The 23701-nt window shown below is 40.0% G+C and overlaps 1 protein-coding gene across 15 annotated transcripts in view; it reads left to right on the top strand.

The window, feature by feature from the left end:
• Positions 1 to 1203: 1203 nt before the first annotated feature.
• SYCE2 (synaptonemal complex central element protein 2) overlaps positions 1204 to 23701 on the top strand; it is a 51300-nt gene continuing 28802 nt past the window's right edge. For 11 of the 15 annotated variants that reach the window (XM_039910498.1, XM_039910507.1, XM_039910504.1 and 8 more), the window contains exons 1-11: positions 1204 to 1306; positions 2606 to 2688; positions 8598 to 8675; positions 9930 to 10007; positions 13345 to 13422; positions 14701 to 14778; positions 15727 to 15804; positions 16749 to 16826; positions 17752 to 17829; positions 19645 to 19722; positions 23011 to 23085. In XM_039910498.1, the coding sequence (XP_039766432.1) occupies positions 1259 to 1306; positions 2606 to 2688; positions 8598 to 8675; positions 9930 to 10007; positions 13345 to 13422; positions 14701 to 14778; positions 15727 to 15804; positions 16749 to 16826; positions 17752 to 17829; positions 19645 to 19722; positions 23011 to 23085 (830 nt within the window). In that variant the 5' untranslated portion in view covers positions 1204 to 1258. The remainder of the gene's footprint in view (positions 1307 to 2605; positions 2689 to 8597; positions 8676 to 9929; positions 10008 to 13344; positions 13423 to 14700; positions 14779 to 15726; positions 15805 to 16748; positions 16827 to 17751; positions 17830 to 19644; positions 19723 to 23010; positions 23086 to 23701) is intronic. The other 4 variants (XM_039910500.1, XM_016227586.3, XM_016227593.3 and 1 more) reach the window with 4 other exon arrangements.

The raw sequence follows: 23701 nt of genomic DNA on the forward strand, positions 1-23701 counted from the left end.
TTGTCAGTGAAGCTGTGCAGACCTCCAAAGACTTACCTTTGAGCCTCCATACTAAATAGTGGAAAAATTGCTGGTAGCAGGAGAATAGTATTTTTCATCAGTATTCTGAAAGGCACCCATAATGTGAATCAATGATTTAAAAAAAAGGATTCAATTTAAAAAATGGGGGCAGTGTGGCCTGGTGGAAAAAGCAAGGGTCTGGGAGTCAGAAGACCTGGGTTCTAATCCTGGCTCCACCACTTATCTGCTTTGCGACCTCTGGCAAGTTTCAGGGTGCCTCAGTTCCCTCATCTGCAGAACGGTCATTCAATATGTGTTCTCCCTCCTACTTGGACTGTGAGTCCCAGGGTTATCTACCCCAGCGTTTAGTACAGTGTTTGGCAAATAGCAAGAGCACTAAACCAATGTTATTATTATCATTATTATCGCTCATAACAATGATAATAAAACATATCTGTGGATTTGCATATGGCAGTTTCAACTGCAGCTACAAATAAGTGATGTTAAGAAAACACGAGACCCTTCCTTTTTTCCACAAATTTTTGGCCAATTGCTCTCCTTCATTCCGTGTTTCACGTCCGATTAGGGACTGTAAATTGGAATACAAACTGCCATCAGATTTATAATTGCAAGCTAAACGAGGTGATCCGGTTGCTATTTTCTGGGTCCCTTACCAGATTATTTGTTTATTTGTTTACACATACGGCTGTACACCACACACACACACACACACACACACATACACACACACAAAAACTCGATGTTGCCCTGCGGGACCCCAAGTGTTTGTTTTCATTACCATTCTTAAGCTATTAGGTTTCGAACACCCGGTGGTTGTCAACTTCCTATTTATGAGCCACTGTGTTCATTGGCAAGCCGCGATGGAAAAACTGGGCGGGCTTAGCCTTTTTATTTTGGAAGCAAACGCAAAACTCCTGAGGGGTGAGCTTGTGCTAAGTGTATTCGTTTGACCTCTCAGATCAATCGCCGCTGGATTCATTCTAAACGTCCTGGCTGAATGCCTGGGACGAACGGCCCCGGAGTGCCTATTCAAATGAAGGCGGGGGAATCGAGTAGAGCGCGCTTGGTTGGACGCCGCTTAGAGCCCGGAGACGATCAGTCGACTCTCCCGTCGACTGACGTCGGGGGGTCGCGCGGCCCAGCACGCGCAGGCCACGGGCCGGAAGGGGGAAGAGCGCATGCGCGCACGATTTTACCGCCCAACCGCCTTCCTTCTCGCGCTGACTCACCTGAGGAGATGGCGAGGAGGGTGGTTGTCCCATTCGACGACGAAAAGTCGTCAGAGGTTTGAAGCTGGGTTTAAACTGGTTTTCGGCCCCAGAACTGTGCGGGCGGGATCGAGGGGAGGGTCGTCGGTTTAAGGGGGGCGGTCCCTGCTTGGGTGCCGTCGCGTCGAGAGAGAAAAGGGAGGGAGGGAGGCCGAGAAAGAAAGGTGGGGGGGCAGGGACTCAGCCCAATTAATAAGTACCAACTGCTAACGTGTTGGGGGGGGGGGGTTTGGGGGTTGCCCCTCTCCGCTCTGGCAAGGTTGAAAGGGAGTTGGATGGAAAAGGGGTCCCGCTTTTCCACAGCCTCGAACGATTCTCCTCAGATCGAGGCGTTCGCGTTTGAGAGAGTTACGGAAAGGCAAGGCGTTCGCGGTTGTGATAGAAAATAAGACGACGTTAAATCCGAGACGGAAAGGGGCTCGCGCTTTCTCTCCAGCCCTAACGGTTCTCTCCTCGGCTCGAGGCATTCGCCTTTGAGAGACCGTTATGGAGGCCGGAAGTGAAGGGCGTTCCCGGTCGTGAGAGAAAAGAGACGACGCCATATCTAGGGTGGCGAAGGGGTCCCGCTTTCCCTCAGACTGGAACGATTCTCCTCAGATCGAGGCGTTCGCGTTTGAGAGGGATATGGAGGACGGAAAGGCAAGGCGTTCGCAGTTGTGACAGAAAATAGACGACGCCACATTTAAGGTGGAAAAGGGATCGCGTTTTCTCTCCAGCCCTAACGGTTCTCTCGGCTCGAGGCGTTCGCCTTTGAGAGACCGTTATGGAGGCCGGAAGTGAAGGGCGTTCCCGGTCGTGAGAGAAAAGAGACGACGCCATATCTAGGGTGGAGAAGGGGTCCCACTTTCCCTCAGACCCGAACGATTCTCCTCAGAGGGAGGCGTTCGCGTTTGAGAGGGATATGGAGGACGGAAAGGCAAGGCGTTCGCAGTTGTGACAGAAAATAGACGACGCCACATCTAAGATGGAAAACGGGTCCCGCCTTCTGTCAAGCCCGAACGATTCTCTTTAGATCGAGGCGTTCGCGTTCAAGAGAGGGTTATGGAGGACGAAAAAGCTAAGAGTCCCCAGTTGTGACAGAAAAAAGACGACCCCAAATCTAGAATGGAAAAGGGGTCTCGCTTTCCCTCAGACCCAAATGATTCTCCTCAGATCGAGGCGTTGGGTTATGGAGGACGGAAAGGCAAGGCGTTCCCAGTTGTGACAGAAAATAGGCGACCCCAAAGCTAGGAAAATTGATCTTTTGACCGTATTCCTAAATTTCCTTATTCTTAAATGATCTGTGAAAGCCTTTTTTCACTCTCTCTTTTGTTTAGGATATTATGTCTGACCAAGAAGATGAACAACTGGAGTTTGTTGCTTTGGAAGGAAATTTCTCACTGGGTCAGGGGCTGCCCAGGTAAGACACACCCAGCATTGAACCAGAAAAGTAAAATAAATTGTTTGAATAATTGGTAAGTTTTGTGACATTATAAAAGAAACTTCTTTACTAGAGACTCCCGTGGGGAAAAAAAAGTCAGGTAACTAAAATTGATTAAAATAGTTCTAAAGAGTCCAGAAGCTTTGGTATCCTTTAAAAAGAGAGGCGATTAATTTTTTTTCCACCACTATAATTCTTTGGTAAATATAATTATATAGGAATAGCAAGCTTTTCATTTTCTGTTTTCATTTATTTTCTTCATTTCCTCAGGAAAACAGATGAAAATCTGTGGGAAAAAAAAGTGTGGTATTTTTGGATAAATGTCAGAATTTATTTTGGTGGAAGGAAGGGAATTATAAGGATGTGCTACAATTACTCTGCTCTCCTCTCTTAGCCTGGAGTTCCTGGTAGGAGAAGGAACCCTTGGATCTCTTTTTGATCCAAGGGGTGAGGGTACCAGGGGAACTTCTTGAACCCCCAGATCCCTTGCCTCACTTCTGTTAGGCAAAGTATTTGGATGTCCAAAATATATTTAGTCCCAGATATTTTGGATACCAGAGAGCCTGGGAATCTTTGGGTTTGATATTCAGCAATTTCAACTTAAAAATTAAAAATATTTGCTTGAATCAAAATTTGGATCCAAATCAGAAAAAAATTATCCTTCTTTAAAAAAAAAAACCCAAGAATCTTTGGTAAATTGGCTTAAGATGAAATAATTTAAGACTAATCTGATTGAAAAAACACACTGCAAAGAGCTACACACATATTAATGCCCACATTAAGATGAAATAATTTAAGACTAATCTGATTGAAAAAACACACTGCAAAGAGCTACACACATATTAATGCCCACAGAAACACAAATTCAGAGCAGGGAATGGACCTAGCCAAGGCTACACAAGAAGGTGGTGGAAGAGTGGCAATAAAATGCTGACCCTCACACAATACACTATATTTTCCTGGAAATGTTTCAGGGAACCATCAATCTGCCTGGAACTCAAGATTTTTGTCTAGTTTCTCCTTGAATGTTTGATTAACTTCCTGCCTCTCCTGAGGATTGCTGTCTGTCATGTTCGTAAGTGGCATGCAAATTGTTTACTTGTATTTCTGTAAAAGGCGACAAAGCTAATCAACAGCAGGCTTTTTTGGCTTATGCTTTAGCCAATGAGCTGCTCATCACAACTTTACCTTAACAGATGGCTCAGTTTACTTAGGCCTATTTCCGCCACTACTTCCCTAGGCTGCATGCCAATACAGAAAGGCTATGAAACTTGATGTACTAATCCTTCCAGTAGCATTGGGAGTTGAATGAGGGGGTCTTGAAAAGGACAGAGCATACCCAGCTTCAGTCCATACTTTCTATATACTGTTGAGGATGTCAACATAAACCCTAGGTAGCCTTGTTGTTTGTGGGCTACCTTCCAGTGAACGGAATTTCATCCATGCCACTTAAAAAGAGTAATTTAATGAGTATAGCAGTCAGGGGAGGCCATTGATTTTGTTTATTAAAATTAATTGGCAGATGCGGGCACTGTGAGATCTGTGATTAATTAGTGTTCAGATTAATATGTTGCTGCTTTCTTATTAATATTACATGCAAAGGAATACATTTGCAGAAGACAGTAAAATAAAAGGAGGCTTCTGGTAGCATCTAATTTTACTATTTGTCTTGTGGATAAGTTTAAACTCACTGTAATTCTTTATCTGCTTGGATTCTGAGAAAGTTTTACCTCTATAAAAAGCTAGTTAAAATAACATTCCACATGAGTTTTTGGTTCTTTGGATGAAAATAACTTTAAGCCATTGCCAGCTTGGGAAAGATTTGAACTATAGGCTGGTCCATTTGATTGGAATCTTGGGGAGTAATACAAGCCTAAAGTGATTTACATTTATTTGCTACTTTGGCCAAAAGTAGAAGATATATGCCCATTTTTATCTTCGAATAAGTTCATTCTCTTAGACTTCCCAAACGTGAGCCTAGAAAAAGATCAAATATTTAATTCTATCCTGTTCTAGTGAAAATTAATCACTCCATATAATTAGAATTTAATTAAAGGAGGGAGCAGTGGTGCAGAAAATGATGTAATGATAATGATAGAATCTCCCATTGGGAACAACGGATGAGCCTTAGGCTTCAGGATGGAGCACTTAATCATATTTATTGAGCTCCTGCTGTGTGCAAAGCACTGGACTAAGCGCTTGGGAGAGTACAATGTAGCAGAGTTGGTAGACACATTCCCTGCCCACAGCGAGCTTGCAGTCTAGAGGGAGCTTACGGTCTAGAGTGAAGCAATTGATTATAGTACTTGTGCATTGCCCAGCACCACTCACTCTTTTTTTTACCGACTGTTGTGTTCCTCCTGGGACACAGGGTGCAACGAGCGAGTAGGTGGGCGGGGGAGTAGCACAATGCAAGGTAAATGCAAAGGGTTTCTACAGGCAGGACCCATTTGTGGCCGAAGCGATCAGAGTATAGTGCTGATGCTGTGCATCGGTGCCCTGACTCAGCAGGTGGTTGCCTTGGAAACCGCTGCAGTCTCTGCCGCCCACAACGGCCTCACTCTTTCAGGATTCCGGCTGGGTTTGTCTTTGTCGTGGAGCACCCTAAGTGGTTCTTCGGTCTAAAGCCTTCATCACTGCTGGCACAGTCCCAGTGGGCAAAAAATGGGTTAGGATCCAAATCTGTTGATTCCCGGAGCACTGCTCATTCCACTGGACCAACAGCTGGGTTGGTGCAAGTAATACAGAGAGGCAAAGGTACAGAGGAATTGGCATGGGCCCGAGTGAGTAGGAAGACTTCGTGACTGTATTCCTGTGTACTGTTCCCTCCTATTCCCCCTCCCTCAACCCCAAAGCACTTACGTACATATCGGTATATAAATAATACATTATTAATATTAGTATCAATGCATTATAATCATTATACATCTTCATATATTGTCTGTCTCCCCCTCTAGACTGTAAGCTCCTGTGGGCAGGGATCATGCCTACCGACTCTGTTGTATTGTACTCTCCCAAGTGCTTAGTACAGTGCCCTGCACACAGCACTCAGTAAATGTGATTGATACTGCTGAAGACACGTATCTGGAGTAGCATTAATCGCAGCATTTATTGAGTGCCCACTCGCTCAGGTGCACTGTACTAGGCACTCAGACCGCACAGAATAATGGAGGGCACGTACCCTGATCACAGGGAGGGTGCACCACTGTAATGGGGGAGACAAGCAAAAATATCTACTAGAGAGGTCAAAAATAAATAAGTGGATAAATAGACATGGGGACTAAGGAGGGAGTAAATAAGCTTATAAATTCTAGACTTTACTGAAAGGATGATGTGGCAAATGGGGCTGGGAAATTCATCAGGGAAAGAAAGCTTGTTGGAAGAGATGAGATTTTAGGTGGGATTTGAATGGGGGGAGAGTTGCATTCTGCCCATTGTGGGAAGGGAGGGAGTTCCATACTGGGGGCCAGCATGAGCAAGGGGACAGAAGTGAGATTGATATTTAGCTAGAAGGTTGGTTTGGGAGGAATGAAGACAGCAAGTTGGGGAAGAGCGGGAGAAGAAAGCACGTAGGTAAGAAAGCACTTAGGTAAGGTGGGACCCGAAGTTGGAGCACTCTGAAGCTTGAATGTAGGGAGTGTTTGTTTCAGGCAGAAGAGACATAGGATGCCAGTGGTAGGCTTTGAAGTGAGGAGAGATGAGCATCAAGCTGTGCTTCAGAAAAATGGTCCCTGTAGGAGCATGTAGTACAGATGATAGTGGGAAGAGGCTGGAGGCCGGGAGACCAGCGAGGAAGCTGATCAATCATCAGCCAATCAGTCATATTTACTGAGCCCTTACTGTGTGCAGAGCACTGTATTAAGCACTTGGAAGAGTACAGTATAACAGAGTTGGTAGGTACGTTGAATGTTCCCTGCCCACAGTGAGTTTACAGTCTAAATGATGCACTAGCCTAGCTGTGACAAGGCCAGAGCATGTACCAGGGAGGTTGCAGTTTGGGTGGAGAGGAAGGGGATGATCCAGGAGATACTGTGCAGGAAAAACCGGCAGGATTTGGCGGTGGTCTGGATGTGAGAGTTGAATGATAACGAAGAGTTGCGGATAAGGAGTAGTATATTTAGTAATCAGTATATTATATTAATATAATGGTCCGATGGTCAAAATGATGGCATAGGGCCATGAGAGAGGCAGCTCTGAGCCAGTGAAGACTGAAGATAACTCCTTCTTTTTGAATTACAAGTGCTGCAGCCTGGAAGGTTGAAAACAGCTGATTAAAATCTTAAAAATCTGTCAGATATTCTAGAGATTATTAGATCAAGTAGATTTGAATCAGGTATTAAAACATCCAGATGTAAATTTGTTCTTGTAATCACACCAAAGATATTTCAAATCAACCAATGTTCAGGCGAGGCATCAGTGGAAGCAGTAATGTGATAGATGCCTAGAGGTAATTTCAGAGAGCTGCCCTGGAATGGAAGGTGAGAAAGGCCAGGAGCTCTTTCCCTCTAACCTATCCACTCTTTAGTTTTCCTAGCTCGCATTCTCTGTTCTGTCCAAGATTAACTCCTCATTTTTTTTCTCATTTTTGGTTCTCTCAAGACAGTAGGGATCGCTCACTACTGCAAACAAAGCAGGAGGAGAGGAGTATTATTTATTAATTAATATATTTATATAATTGTCAAAATGATCCTGTCCAGCAATGAGGCAACTTTGAGTCAATTGAACTTGTAGGTGACCCCCTTCCTGAATTGCTGATAATGCATGATGAAAGATAGGAGGCTAACAGCTGTTAAAATCTGAAGTCTATCAGCTAAAATGGAGGATGAATAATTTTCATGAATAAGTGAAAATAGATGGCAATAATTTAAAAGTTTAGTAAAGCAATGACCCTCCCATTGTATTAAATTCAGATGTCCTGATTTCATTTAGAATGACCGAGTTGTGAAATGTGATGCAGTTTACAGTGTAGGTTTTGTTTACTATTCAAATTATTTGAATTGTGAAGAACAATCATTATAACAATAACAAAAACAATAATAAAAACGTTGTATGTTAAGTGCTTGGTACATGTCCAGCACTCTATTAACACCAGGGTAGAGTCAAGATAATCAGGTGGGGCACAGTCCCTGTCCCACATAGGGCTCTTACAGGTGGATTGGAAGCAGATATTAGAGCATCCAGGTAAAAGTGATGTGTATATTCACAACAACAATTCATTCGGTCATATTTATTGAGCACTTACTGTGTGCAGAGCACTGTATTAAGCACTTGGAAAGTACAATTCAATATTCCAACGTCTCATAATGTGCAACATAGAGGTCAATGGAAATGATGGTCATGAAAACCAGAAGTACTGTCAAATGTCAGCATCTGGAAAGGCACATTTGAAAGGTTAGGAGGAACACAGATTTCTGCCATGTCTTTTCCTCCCCTGAGAAATCACAACGGAAGATTATGGGGGTAGGGGTTATTTTTTCCCAAGTAAGCAAGAGCTGAACTTACGATGGGATGGGAATCAACAGAGTCAGCAGAGTTAGCTGGCTCACCTTCCTAAATTGCTGCAGTTATAGGACATTTCTATTCCACACTACCCAGATGTTTTTAGAAGGTGTTTTTTTTGATGAAGTAGATCAGTTCAATCAAATATATTGAGTATTTACTGTGTGCAGAGCACTATATTAAGCACTTGGGAGAGCACAATACAAGAGCATTGGCAGGTACGTTCCCTATCCACAAAAGAGCTTACATGCTAATTCTGAAATGTAGACATGTCAGAGACATTAGTACCAGCATGGAATTTCATGAATGTAGTTGAAACAGAAGGGGAGCTGTATTATACTATTTAGTCTTTAATGTGTGTGTCTAACTCTCCAAATGATTCTGTGCAGCAGACAGAGAGGACACTCACTGCCAGTGGGACCTGAGGAGGATGATATTCTTAACTGGCTACGGACGAAAGATGAAAGGTAGGAATCCAACAGCTGACAGAATTTTAAAAATCTGTTGGCTAAACCAGAGGGAGAATTATTTGACCATGTATAAATGGGATTAGGAGGCAGAAATTTAAAAGTTTAAATAAGCAATGACCATTCCATAATGTTTAATTCCAAAGCCTTTATTTCACTCAGCCTCTTGGGTTAAGAAATATAATTCATTTTCAGTGTACATTTTGTCTACTAAAATTATTTGACTTTTGAGGCAATAATCTAGATAACAATGATAACAGTGATAGTGTTATATGTTAAGTTCTTATTAACCAGCACTGTGTTAAAACGCTGGGTTAAATGCAAGATAATCAGGTGGGACACCATCTCTATTCCACATAGGGCTCATTCAACTTGACTGGAAGCATATATTGAAACATCTAGACATAAAGTGATAGGTGTTTTCCCACCAAAAAAATCTCAGCATCTTGAAATGGCCAGATTAAGGATCATTGGAGGGTGGGGATGATAATCAAAAGTACTGTCACTTGTCAGCATCTGGAAGGTAATGTGATTAAGAAAAGGAGGGAAGCTATATAGAGATCTCTGCCATGACTTTTCCTCCCCTGAAAAAGCGGAGTGATAGATTATGGGACTTGGAGATATTTTTCTCCAGATAAAAAAAGAGCAGTGCAGAGAATGGGATGGGAAAGAACCGAGTAAGCAGGGGTGTCTTGCAAACCCTTAATAATAATAAAAATGACGATAATGATGGTATTTAAGTACTTTCTATGTGCCAGGCACTGTACTAAGTGCTGGGGTGGATACAAACAAATCGGGTTGGACACAGTCCCTGTCCTACGTGGGGCTCACAGTCTCAATCCCCATTTTGCGGATGAGGTCACTGAGGCACAGAGAAGTGAAGTGACTTGCCCAAGGTCACACAGACAAGTGGTGGAGCTGGGATTAGAACCCATGACCTCCTGACTCCCAGGCCCATGCTCTATCCACTACGCCGTGCTGTTTCTTAGAAAGAATATTGTACGCCGTGCTGCTTCTTAGAAGGATTCTTGCACTTCTAAGAAATGTATATTCCATATTATCCATATGGCTCTAGGCTTTCTTTGAGAGATGGGGTGCTAATCTGTTCGAGTCAAATGCTGTTGAAATACAACAGCGACTTAGGCATTTGAATCGTGGTAAGTATCTCACTAATGCAGATGGAATGGAAGGAAAGTGGTATTATATTTTTTAGACATTAATATATGTATTTACTCTCATCCTGATTCTGTGCAGCAGTGAAAGAGAAAGCCTTGATCCACTGGAACATGGTAGAGCCCTGTTTTCTGAATCGCCAATGTTCCCGGATGGGAGGTAAGATGATAATAGCTCATAAAATCTTAAAAATCTTTCAGATAAATAAGAGTGAATAATCCATCTAGGTATAGGTGGGAATAGGTGGCAGGAATATAAAAGGTTAAAAAACCAATGGTTGTTTAATTACATTTAATTCCAAAATGTTTTTTCATTTAGACCACCCGGGTTATGAGATAGTATTAAGTTCCAGTGTTGTTTCATCTACTCCTCAAATTATTTACTTTTGAGGCAACAGCCTGTATCACAGTAGTAATAATAATTGGTGTTATATGTTAAGCACTTTCAATGGGCCCAGCACTCTATTAAACAATGGGATAGAAACAAGATAATCCGGTGGGACACATTCCTGACCCACATGGGTCCTTAATTGAATTGGAAGCATATATTAAATCATCCAGATGCGCAGTGATTTGAATATTCACAACAAAAATATCTCAACATCTCCCAATGGCCAGATTAAAGATCATTGGATGTTGGGGTTGATAATCAAAAGTATTGCCACATAGCATCTGGAAGGGAAAATGAGAAAGGATAAGAAGGAAGTCGTATAGACTTCTCCGCCATTACTTTTCCCCACCTTGCAAAAGCAGAGGGCTAGATTATAGTAAGCAAAAACCGTTCTGAGAAAGGGATGGGAAAAACCAAGTAAACGGATATCTTGCTCACCTTCGTAGAAGGATTGCTGTAGATATAGAACATGAGTAATCCATGTTACCCAATGGTTGTAGACTTTTTTGAGAGATTTTATGTTAATCTGTTTGAGGCAAAGTACTACTGAATTGTAGATATGACATAGGCATTTGAACTGGGGTAGTATCTCACTAATGCAGATGGAATGGAAGGAGAGTGGGGTTATATTAGATATTAATATCTTTATTAACTGTCAATGTGATGCTTTGCCGCAGTGAGATAGTAAACCCTGAGCCAGTGGAATTTATAGATGACCAATTTCCTGAATCACCAATATTCCAGGATGCTTAGTAGATGATCTTAAAAATCTTTTGGTTAAATCAAAGAGTGAATAATCCATCTGTGTGTAAGTGGGAATAGGTTGCAGGAATATAAAAGGTTAAAAAAACCTTTGGCTGTTAGATTACATTTAATTCCAAAACCTTTTTTTCATTTAGACCACCCAGCTTATAAAACATGGTTAAATTCCAGAGTTGGTTTTGTCTACTAGTTAAACTATTTACTTTTGAGGCAACGACCTGGAAAATAATGAGAGTAATAATAAGTGTTGCATGTTAAATGCTTACTGTATTAAACACTGGGTAAGGTACAAGATAATCAGTTGGGACCCAGTCCCTGTCCCACATGGAGTCCACTCAAGTGAATTGGAAGCAAATATTAAATCATCCTGTTGTAAATTGATTTGTATATACACACCAAAAATAGCTCATCATCTTCCTTAATGATCATTGGAAGTTTGGGATGATAATCAAAAATATTGTCACATCAGCATCTGGAAGGGAATGTGAGAAAGTATAGGAAGGAAGACATATAGAGAACTCTGCCATGATTTTTCCTCCTCTGAAATAGTCTAGTGGTAGATTATGGGGTTTGGAGATATTTTTCTCAAGTAAACGAGAATTGTGCTGAGAATGTGATGGGAAAGAACCGAGTCAGCAAGGATGTGTTACCACCTTTCTAGGAGGATTGCTGCAGTTATGTAGGACATGTGTATTCCATATTATCCAAATGGTTCTAGACATTTTTTAGAAATATCGGATGCTGATCTGTTCGGGTCAGAATGCTACTGAAATGCATATATAACACAGGCATTCGAACTGGGATAGTATCTCACAATGCAGATGGAATGGGAGGAGAGTGGTATTATATTATTTAAACGTTACTCTATGTATTATCTGTCAACGTGATGCTGTGTGTAGCAGTGGCAGTGATATCGAAAGCCCTGAGCCAGTAGAACCTGTAGCAGACCTGACCTGGCCCCCTGTCTCTCCCCACTCCAGTGCATACTTCACTCTGCTGCCTAGATCATTTTTCTACAAAAACATTCAGTCCATGTCTCCCCACTTCTCAAGAACCTTCAGTGGATGCCTATCCACCTCCGCATCAAACAGAAACTCCTTGCCATCGGCTTTAAAGCACTCAGTCACCTTGCCCCCTCCTATCTCACCTAATTACTTTCCTACTACAACCCAAGCCGTACACTTTTCTCCTCTAATGCCAACCTACTCACTGTACCCCCATCTGTCTGTTTCACCATCGACATCTCGCCCACGTCCTGCCTCTGGCCTGGAATGCCCTCCCTCTTCATATCCAACACACAGTTACTCTCCTCACCTTAAAAGCCTTATTGAAAGCATATCTCCGCCAAGAGGCCTTCCCTGAGTAAGCCCTCATTTCCTCTTTCCACTCCCTTCTGCATCGCCCTGACTTGCTCCTTTTACTCATCACATCCCCCAGCCCCATGGCACTTATGTACATATCTGTAATTTATTTATATTAATGTCTGTCTTCCCCCCCCCCCCCGCATATTGTAAGCTCATTGTGGGCAGGGAATGTATTTGTTATATTGTTGTGTTGTTTTCCCCAAGCACTTAGTATAGTGCTGTGCACACAGTAAGCACTTAATAAATATGATTGATTGATGGAGGGGGAGAGGCTGATAAAAATCTTAAAAATCTATCAGATAAACCCAAGAGTGAATAATCCATCCATGTGTAAGTGAGAAAAGGTGGTAGGAATTTAAAAAGTTAAAAACAATGATTGATTATATTAATTCCAAAGCCCTTATTCATGTAGATTACCCAGGTTATAAGACATTATTACGGTCCAGTGTTGGTTTTGTCTACTACACAAATTATATGATTTTTGTGACAACAATCTGGATGATGATAATAGTAATTATAGTAGTGATATATATTGACACTTGTCAGCATCTGTAAGGGAATGTGCAGAACGACAGGAGGAAAGATGTATAGAGTTCTCTATCGTGTCTTTTCCTCCCCTGAAAAATTCGAGAGGGAAATTATAGGACTTGCATATTTTTTTTTCTCAAGTGATCAAGAGCTGCTCTGGAAATTAGATGGAAAAAAACAGGTCAACAGGGATGTCCTGCACACCTTCTTAGAAAGATTGCTGCAGTTTTAGGACATGTGTATTCCACATTACCCAAATGGTTGTAGACTTTTTTTTGAGAGATTCTGTGTTAATCTGTTTATGTTGAGGGAAAGTGCTACTGAAATAAAAATATGACACAGACATTTGAACTGGGGTGGTATCTCACTAATGCAGATGGAATGGAAGGAGAGCGATATTATTTTATTTAGATATTAATATATGCATTAACTCTCAACATGATGCTTTGCAGCAGTGACGCAGAAAACCCTGAGCCAATGGAACCTGTAGATATCGAATTTCCTGAATTGCCAGTGTTCCAGGGTGGAAGGTAGGATGCTAATAGCTGATAGAATCTTAAACATCTTTTGAATAATTCGGAGAGCAGATAATTTGTCTTTGTATAAGTGGGAATAGGCAGAGGAATATACAAAGTTAAAAAACGGACTGATTGCATTTAATTCTAATGCTTTTTTTTCATTTAGACTACCATGGTTATAAGATATTATTAAGTTCCATTTTTGGTTTTGTCTACTATTCATATTATTTGACTTTTGAGGCAACAATCTGGATAACGATAAGAGTAACAGTAATGGTATTATACGTTTAATGCTTACTATGTACCCAGTAAACGTGCAAAAGACAAGATAATCAGGTGCGACATAGTTCCTTTCCCACATGGGGCCCACTCAAATGAATTGGAAGCAGATATTAAATCAACCAGATGCAAAGTGATTTATATTATATTCACACCAAAAATGTCTCAGTGTCTCCCAGTGGCTTAATGAACAAACACTGGAATTGGTTACCATAGTCAAAATTATTATCACATGTTGGCCTCGGGAAGGGAATATGAGAAAGGACAGGAGGAAAACTGTATAGAGATCTCTGCCATGACTGTTCCTCCCCTGAAAGAGCAGAGTGGTAGAATGTGGGATTTGGAGAAATATTTCTGAACTAAACACGAACTGTTCTGAGAATGGGATGGGAAAGAACTGAGTCAGCAGGGGTATCTTGCACACCCTCCTAGAAGGATTGCTGCAGTTATAGGACAGGTGTATTCTATATTACCCAGATGGTTCTAGACTTTTGTTAAGAGATTGCGTCTTAATTTGTTCAAGTCAAAATCCTACTGAAATGTACATATTACTGAGGCATTCAAACTGGGAGAGTATCTCACTAATGCAGATGAATGGGAAAGAGAGTGATATTATTTAGACATTAATATATGTATCAACTGTCAGTTTGATACTGTGCAATAGTGAGGAAGAAAGATTATGGAGCTTGCAGATATTTTCCCCAAGTAGGTTAAGAATCATGCTGAGAATGGGATGGGAAAGAACTGAGTCAGCAGGGATATCTTGCACACCTTCCTAGAAGGATTGCTGCAGTTACAGGATATGTGTATTCCATATTACCCAAATGGGTCTAGACTTTTTTGAGAGATTGGATGTTAATCCATTTGAATCAAAATGATACTGAAATACAGATATGACAGGCATTTGAACCGGGGTGGTATCTTACTAATGCAGATAGAATGAAAGGAGAGCAGTATTACATTATTTACACAGTAATATATGTACTTATCTGTCAAAATGGTGCTGTGCAGTTTTAAGCAAGAAAGTCCTGAGCCTGCGGAATCTGTAAGAATCCCGTTTTCTGAATCGCAGATGGTCCAGAATGAAAGGTATGAGTCCAATAGCCGATAACGTCTTAAAATTCTATCAGATAAATGGGAGAGTGAATAATTTGTTCATGTAGAAATGGGAATAGGTGGCAGGATTGCAGAAGATTAAAAATCAATGACTGTTCAATTACATTTAATTCCAAAGCCTTCATAACTTTTATATCACCTGGATTATGATGATATTAAGTTCTAGTGTAAGCTTTGTCTACTACTCAAATTATTTGACTTTTCAGTCAGCAATTTGGATAATAATAAAAGTAGTAATAGTAGTGTTATGTATTAAGTGCTTACTGTTTGAGCAGTACTGTATTAAATGCTGGGGTAAGTACAAGATAATCAGGTGGGAGACAGGCACTGTCCCACATGGGGCCCATTCAAATGAATTGGGAGATGATATTAAATCATCCAGATGCAAAGTGATTTGTATATTCACACCAAAAATATCTCAACATCTCCCAATTGCCAGATTAATGATCACTGGAAGTTGGGGATGATAATCTAAAGTATTGTCAGTTGTCAGCATCTGGAAGGAAATGTGAAAGAGGACAGGAGGGAAGATGTGTAGAGTTCTCCACGCAGACTTTTCCTTCCCTGAAAAAGCAGAGTGTTAGATTATTATGCTTGAAGATGTTTTCCCCAAGTAGGATGAGGATCGTACTGAGAATGGGATGGGTAACAACTGAGTCAGCAGAGATATTTTGCACACCTTCCTAGAAGGATTGCTGCAGTTATAGGATGTGTGTATTCCACATTACCCAAATGATTCTATACTTTTTTTTGAGACACTGTTTGCTAGTCCATTTGAATCAAAATGCTACTGAAATGCAGATATGACAGGCATTTGAACCGGGGTGGTATCTTACTAATGTAGATGGAATGAAAGGAGAGCAGTATTACATTATTTACACAGTAATATATGTACCTATCTGTGAAAATGGTGCTGTGCAGTTTTAAGCAAGAAAGTCCTGAGCCTGCGGAATCTGAAGCAGTCCCATATTATGAATTGCAGATGGTCCAGGATGAAAGGTAGGATTCTTATAGTTGATAAAGTCTTAAAATTCTTTCAGATAAATGGGAGAGTGAATAATTTGTTCATATAGAAATGGGAATAGGTGGCAGGATTGCAGAAGATGAAAAAACAGTGACTGTTCAATTACATTTAATTCCAAAGCCTTCATAATTTTTAGATCACGTGAATTATGATGATATTAAGTTCTAGTGTAAGCTTTGTCTACTACTCAAATTGACTTTTCAGTCAGCAATTTGGGTAATAATAAGAGTAGTAATAATAGTGTTATGTATTAAGTGCTTACTGTTTGAGCAGTACTGTATTAAATGCTGGGGTAAGTACAAGATAATCAGGTGGGAGACACGCCCTATCCCACATGGGGCCCATTCAAATGAATTGGGAGATGATATTAAATCATCCAGATGCAAAGTGATTTGTACATTCATACCAAAAATATCTCAACATCTCCCAATTGCCAGATTAACGATCACTGGAAATTGGGGATGATAATCTAAAGTATTGTCAGTTGTCAGCATCTGGAAGGAAATGTGAAAGAGGACAGGAGGGAAGATGTGTAGAGTTCTCCACACAGACTTTTCCTTCCCTGAAAAAGCAGAGTGTTAGATTATGATGCATGAAGATATTTTCCCCAAGTAGGGTAAGGATCGTACTGAGAATGGGATGGGTAACAACTGAGTCAGCAGAGATATTTTGCACACCTTCCTAGAAGGATTGCTGCAGTTATAGGATGTGTGTATTCCACATTACCCAAATGATTCTATACATTTTTTTGAGACATTGTTTGCTAATCCATTTGAATCAAAATGCTACTGAAATGCAGATATGACAGGAATTTGAACTGGGATGGTATCTTACTAATGCAGATAGAATGAAAGGAGAGCAGTATTACATTATTTACACAGTAATATATGTACCTATCTGTGAAAATGGTGCTGTGCAGTTTTAAGCAAGAAAGTCCTGAGCCTGCGGAATCTGAAGCAGTCCCATATTATGAATTGCAGATGGTCCAGGATGAAAGGTAGGACTCTAATAGTTGATAAAGTCTTAAAATTCTTTCAGATAAATGGGAGAGTGAATAATTTGTTCATGTAGAAATGGGAATAGGGCAGGATTGCAGAAGATTAAAAAACAATGACTGTTCAATTACATTTAACTCTATGCCTTCATAACTTTTAGATCACCTGGATTATGATATTATTAAGTTCTAGTGTAAGCTTTGTCTACTATTCAAATTATTTGACTTTTCAGTCAGCAATTTGGATAATAAGAGTAGTAATAATGTGTTATGTATTAAGTTCTTACTGTTTGAGCAGTACTGTATTAAATGCTGGGGTAAGTACAAGATAATCAGGTGGGAGACAGGCCCTATCCCACATGGGGCCCATTCAAATGAATTGGGAGATGATATTAAATCATCCACATACAAAGGGATTTGTACATTCACACCAAAAGTATTGCAACATCTTCCAATTGCCAGATTAATGATCAGTGGAAGTTGGGGATGATAATCTAAAGTGTCAGCATCTGGAAGGAAATGTGAAAGAGGACAGGAGAGAAGATGTGTAGAGTTCTCCACCCAGACTTTTCCTCCCCTGAAAAAGCAGAGTGGTAGATTATGAGGCCTAATGATACTTTCCCCAAGTAGGATAAGGATCATGCTGAGAATGGGATGGGAAAGAACTGAGTCAGCAGGGATATCTTGCACACCTTCCTAGAAGGATTGCTGCAGTTATTGAACGTGTGTATTCCACATTACCCAAATGATTCTAAACTTTTTTTTGAGAGATTTGTTGCTAATCCATTTGAATCAAAATGCTACTGAAATGTAAATATAACACAGGCATTTGAATCAGGATAGTATCTTAGTAAGCTAGAATGAAAGGAGAGTGGTACTATATTATATACACATTAATATACGTATCTGTCGTAATTGTGCTGCACAGTTTTAAGCAAGAAAGTCCTGAGCCTATGGAATCTGTAGGAGACCCAATTTCTGAACCACAGATAGTCCAGGATGTAAGGTAGGATTCTAACAGCTGATAAAATATTAAAAATATGTCACACAAATGGGAGAGTGAATAATCTGTTCATGTAGAAGTGGGAATATGCGTCAGGACTGTAAAGCTTAAAAAGCAAAGCCTGTTTGATTACATTTAATTCCAAAGCCCTTATAACATTTAGATCACTGAGAAGCAGCGTGGCTCAGTGGAAAGAGCGTGGGCTTTGGAGTCAGAGGTCATGGGTTTGAATCCTGGCTCGGCCACTTGTCAGCTGTGTGACTTTGGGCAAGTCACTTAACTTCTCGGTGCCTCAGTTACCTCATCTGTAAAATGGGGATTAAGACTGTGAGCCCCATGTGGGACAACCTGATTCCCCTGTGTCTACCCCAGCGCTTAGAACAGTACTCAGCACATAGTAAGCACTTAACAAATACCAACATTATTACCACTGAGATTATAAGATATTATTATTAGGTTCCAGTGTAGGTTTTATCTACTACTAAAATTATTTGGCTTTTGAAGCAACAATCTTCATAATAATATGAATAGTAGTAGTAATGGTATCAAAAAACAAACAAGTTTTGGAGCAAGTTAAGCTAAGGTTGTCTTTGGAAGGCCAAATGGCTCGACTTAGATTAGCATATTTTGGATACGTCATCAGGAGGACTAATTCTCTGGAGAAGGCACTAATGCTAGGAAAAGTCCATGGAAAACATGGAAGAGGCATACTGGCAGCTAGAGGAATAGAAACCATAACAGTGATAAGGGAAGAACCGTTATCAGGGATACAAATTATGGCAGAAGATAGGAAGGTCTAGAGAAAATGTATCCATAGAGATGCATGAACTGGAAATGACTTGATGGCACTTGCATAATAATAATAATGGCCCAGCACTGTATTAAATGATATGGCACATACAAAATAATCAGGTGGGACACAGTCCTGGTCCCACATGAGGTTCATTCAAGTAAACTGGAAACCAATTTTAAATCATCCAGATTCAAGGAGGTTTGTATATTCATGCCAAAAATATCTGGACATCTCCAATTTTCCAGATTAAGGATCATTGGAAGATTGGGATGATAATCAAAAGTATTGTCACATGTCAGCATCTGGGAGGAAATGAGAAATAGCATAGGAGGGAAGACGTCTAGTGATTTCCATCATGACCTTTTATCCTCTGAAAAAGTGGAGTGCTAGATTCTGGGGCTTGGAGATATTTTGCCCAAGTAATCGAACAATCATTGGTATTTACTGAGTGTTTACTATGGGCAGAGCTGTACTGAGAATGGGATGGGAAAGAACGGTCAGTAGGGATATCTTGCCCACCATTTTAGAAGGGTTGCTGCAGTTATAGGATGTGTATATAAGAAGCAGCGTGACTTAGTGGAAAGAGCACAAGCTTGGGAATCAGAGGTCATGGGTTCTAATTCCGGCTCTGCCACGTGTCTGTTGTGTGACTTTGGGGAAGTCACTTAACTTCTCTGGGCCTCAGTTACCTCATCCTTAAAATGAGGATTAAGACTGTGAACCCCATGTGGGACAACCTGCTTACCTTGTATCTACCCTAGTGCTTAGAACAGTGCTTGGCACATAGCGCTTAATAAATACAATAATAATAATAATATATTCCATGTTACCCAAAATGGTTCTAGACTTTTTTTTTTGAGAGATTGGATGCTAATCCATTTGAATTTAGATGCTACTGAAATGCAGATATGACACGGGCATTTGAAACTGGATGGTATCTTAATGCAGATAGAATGGAAGGAGAGTGGTATTGCATTATTTACACAGTAATACGTGTATCTCTCTGTTGAAATGGTGCTATGCAGTTATAAACAAGAAAGTCCTGAACCTGTGGAATCTGTAGGAGACCCGTTTTCTGAACCGCAGATGGTCCAGAATGTAAGGTAGGATTCTAATAGCTGATAAAATCTTAAAATTCTATCAGATAAATGGGAGAGTGAATAATCTGTACATGTATAAGTGGCAATAGGCAGCTGGAATGTAAAAGGTTAAAAAACAATGACTGTTTAATCACATTTAATTCCAAAAGTCTTACTTCTTTTAGACCACCCAGATTATGATATTATTAAGTTTTAATGTAGGCTTTGTCATTTACTCAGTTATTTGACTTTTCAGTCAGCGGTTTGGACGATGATAAGAGCAGTAGTAATAGTGTTATGTGTTGAGTGCTCACCATTCGAACAGTACTGTATTAAATGCTGAAGTAGGTACAAGGTAATCAGGTGGGAGACAGTCTCTATCCCACATGGGACCCACTCAGATGAATTGGGAGAAGATATTAAATTATCCAGATGCAAATTAATTTATACATTCACACCAAAAATATCTCAACATCTCCCCATTGCCAGATTAACGATCATTGGATGTTGGAGATGATAATCAAAAGTATTGTCAGTTGTCAGCATCTGGGAGGAAATATGAGAGAGGACAGGAGGGAAAATGTGTAGAGTTCTCCACCATGACTTCTCCTCCCCTGAAAAAGCAGAGTGGTAGAGTATGGGGCTTAAATATATCTTCCCCAGGTACGAGAAGAATCATACCGAGAATGAAATGGGAAAGAACTGAGTCAGCAGGGATATCTTGCACACCTTCTTAGAAGGATTGCTACAGCTATAGGATGTGTGTATTCCATATGACCCTAATGGTTCTAGACCTATTTTGAGAGATTGTATGCTAATCCATTCAAACCAAAAGGCTACCAAAATGCAGATAGAACATGGACATTTGAACCAGGGTGGTAACTTACTAATGCAGATAGAATGGAAGGAGAGTGGTATTGTATTATTTACACATTAATATATGTATCTGTTGAAATGGTGCTGCGCAGTTTTAAGCAATAAAGTCCTGAGCCTGTGGAACCTTTAAGAGGCCTGTTTTCTGAATCACAGATAGTCCAGGATGTAAGGTAGGATTCTAACAGCTGATAAAATCATAAAAATCTATCAGATAAATGGGAGAGTGAATAATCTGTTCAAGTAGCAGTGCGAATAGGTGGCAGGAATGTAAAAGGTTAAAAAGCAATGCCTGATTGATTACATTTAATTCCAAAGCCCTTATAACATTTGGATCACTGAGGTTATACGATATTATTATTAAGTTCCAGTGTAGTTTTTATCTACTCTTAAAGTTATTTGGCTTCTGAAGCAACAATCTGCATCATAATATGAATAGTAATAATAATGTTATACGTTAAGTGCTTACTATGTGCCCGGTACTGTATTAAATGCCGGGGTAGATACAAGACAATCAGGTGCAACACAGTTCCTGTCTCACATGGGGATAAATCAAGTGGATTGGACACATCTATTAAAATATCCAGATGAAAGGGAGTTACACCAAAATATTCCAGCATCTCCCAGTATCCAATATAGAATTAGTTGGAAATGAAGGGCTTGAAAACCAGAAGTATTGTCAAGTGTCAGCATCTGGAAAGGCATGTGAGAAAGGATAGGAGGATAGGATAGACTTCTGCCATAGTGCCCCCCAAGAAATCTAAGTTGAAGATTATGGAACTTGGAAGTATTTTTCTCAGTTAAACCTGTGTAGAATTTAGAATGGAATCAGACTGAACAGAGGCAGCAAGGATATCTTGTTTACCCTCCTAGATTGATTGTTGCAATTATAGGATATTTCTATTCCGTACTACCCAATTGGTTTTTGACTTTTTTGTTTGATTGAATGCTAATCTTTTTGAGTCATAATGCTTCTGAAATTAAGGCAAATCACAGGCAATTATAACCATGATGGTATTTCATGAATGCAGATGAAAAAGGAGATAAGTATAATATTTAGTCATTTATATCCTGGAAGTGGTGTATGATAACTAGAAGTAATGTCAAATGTCAGCATCAGAAAGGGAATTTGAAAGTGAAAAAGGACAGAAGAAAAGACACACAGAGATCTCTGCCATGAATGACTCTTTCTCCCCTGAAAAAGAAGAGTGGTAGATTTTAGGACTTGGAGATTATTTTTCTTAATCAGTAGCTGTTAAGAGAATCACAGGAGAAAATATCAGCATTGATATCTTGCAAACCCTCCTAAGTGGATTCCTGCAGTTATAGGACATTTGTAATCGATACTCCCCAAAAAGTTCTTGATTTTTTTTTTTTGAGAAGTTGCATGGTAATCCGTTCGAGTCAAAATGCTACTGAAATGGAGACATGACACAAGCATTTGAACTGGGATGGTATCTTATTAATGCAGATGAAATAGATAATTTTGTTATATTATTTAGTTATTAATATAAAAACGGAAGGAAAGAGCTATTTTTTATCATTAATTTCTGTATATAACTGTCAAAATGGTTCTGTGCAGCAGTGAGACAGGAAACACTGAGCCAATGGAAGCTTTAGATTTTCCAAAATGGACATGCTGTATGAAGGAAGATATGTGGTGAACAGCTGATAAAATCTTAAAACTCTATTGGGTAAACTAGAGAGTGAATATTCCTGTATAAGCGAGAATGTGTCAGAAATTTAAGTTTAGAAAAGTAATGATTCTTCCATTATATTTAATTCCAAGTCCCTTATTTTCTTTAGACCACCCTGGTACGTGATATTGTGAAGTTATAGTGTAGGTGCTGTCTACTTCTCAAGTTATTTGAATTTTGAGGCAACAATCTGGGTAACAATAACAGTAATAGTAATAATGTATTTTATGTTAAACACTTACTATTTGCCCAGCACTGCATTAAACCATGTGGTAGATACAAGATAGATGGGACAAAGTCCTACACGGGGCTCACTTGAGGAGATTGGAAGCAGATCTGAAACCATTCAGGTGCAAAATGATATGTGCATTCATACCAAAAACATTCCAACATCTTCTCTTGGCCAGTATAGGAACCACAAGTAGCACTGAGAATAGGACGGGAATGAATAGTGCCAGCAGGGGATTTTACATATCCTCTTGATGGATTCCTGCAATTATAGGACATTTTTTATCCATAGTACCCAAATCGTTCTTGTTTTTGGGTTGTTGGGTTTTGGTATTCTTTTTTTGAGAGATTGGATTCAAGTCCATTCAAGTCAAAATGCTACTGAATTACAGATATGGCAGAGGCACTGAAACTCAGATGGTATCGCACCGATGCAGATGGAACAGAAAGAGAGCAGTGTTAGGCTTCATCATTCATATATGTATCTAACTTTCAAATTGATGCTCTGCTGCAGTGAGAGGACATGCCCTGAGCCAGCGAAACCTGCAGGAGACCTGTTTTCTGAATTGCAGAAGCTGCGAGATAAAAGGTAAGCAGCTAGTAACTGAGAAAATCTTTAAAATATGTCAGATAAACCAGAGTGAGTAATCTGACCACATGTAAGTGGGAGGCGGTGACAATAATTTAAGTTTAAAAAAGCAATGTTTGTTTCATTATATTTAATTCTAAGGTCCTTGTTTTAGTTAGACCCCTCGGAAAATCAGATATTCTGAAGTTGCAATGCAGGTTTTTTCTGCTACTCAAATTTATTGACTGTTGATTTAATAATCTAGATAATCATAATACAATTTTTTTTATTTAAGCACTTACTATGGGTCTAGTACTGTATTAAGTGCTGGGTTTTAAACAAGTTAATCAGAAAGGACACAGTCAGATGGATTGGAAGCATATATAAAAACATCTAGATTCAAATTAATTTATGTTATTCACCCCAAATTCACTCTGTCTCCCCATCTCCAGCGGAGGTGTCTCTAGAAGTGGTGATGTGATAATCAGAATCATGGTCAAACATCAGCATCTGGCAGGGTATAGGAGAAAGGGTAGGAGAGAACATATGTCCATCTTTCCCATGACTTTTGCTCTCCTGAAAAATCATAGTGGTAGATTAGGAAATGTGGAGATATTTTCTCCAGTAAACAAGAGCA

Source organism: Ornithorhynchus anatinus, chromosome X2 (assembly GCF_004115215.2).
Source record: "Ornithorhynchus anatinus isolate Pmale09 chromosome X2, mOrnAna1.pri.v4, whole genome shotgun sequence".
Lineage (NCBI taxonomy): Eukaryota > Metazoa > Chordata > Mammalia > Monotremata > Ornithorhynchidae > Ornithorhynchus > Ornithorhynchus anatinus.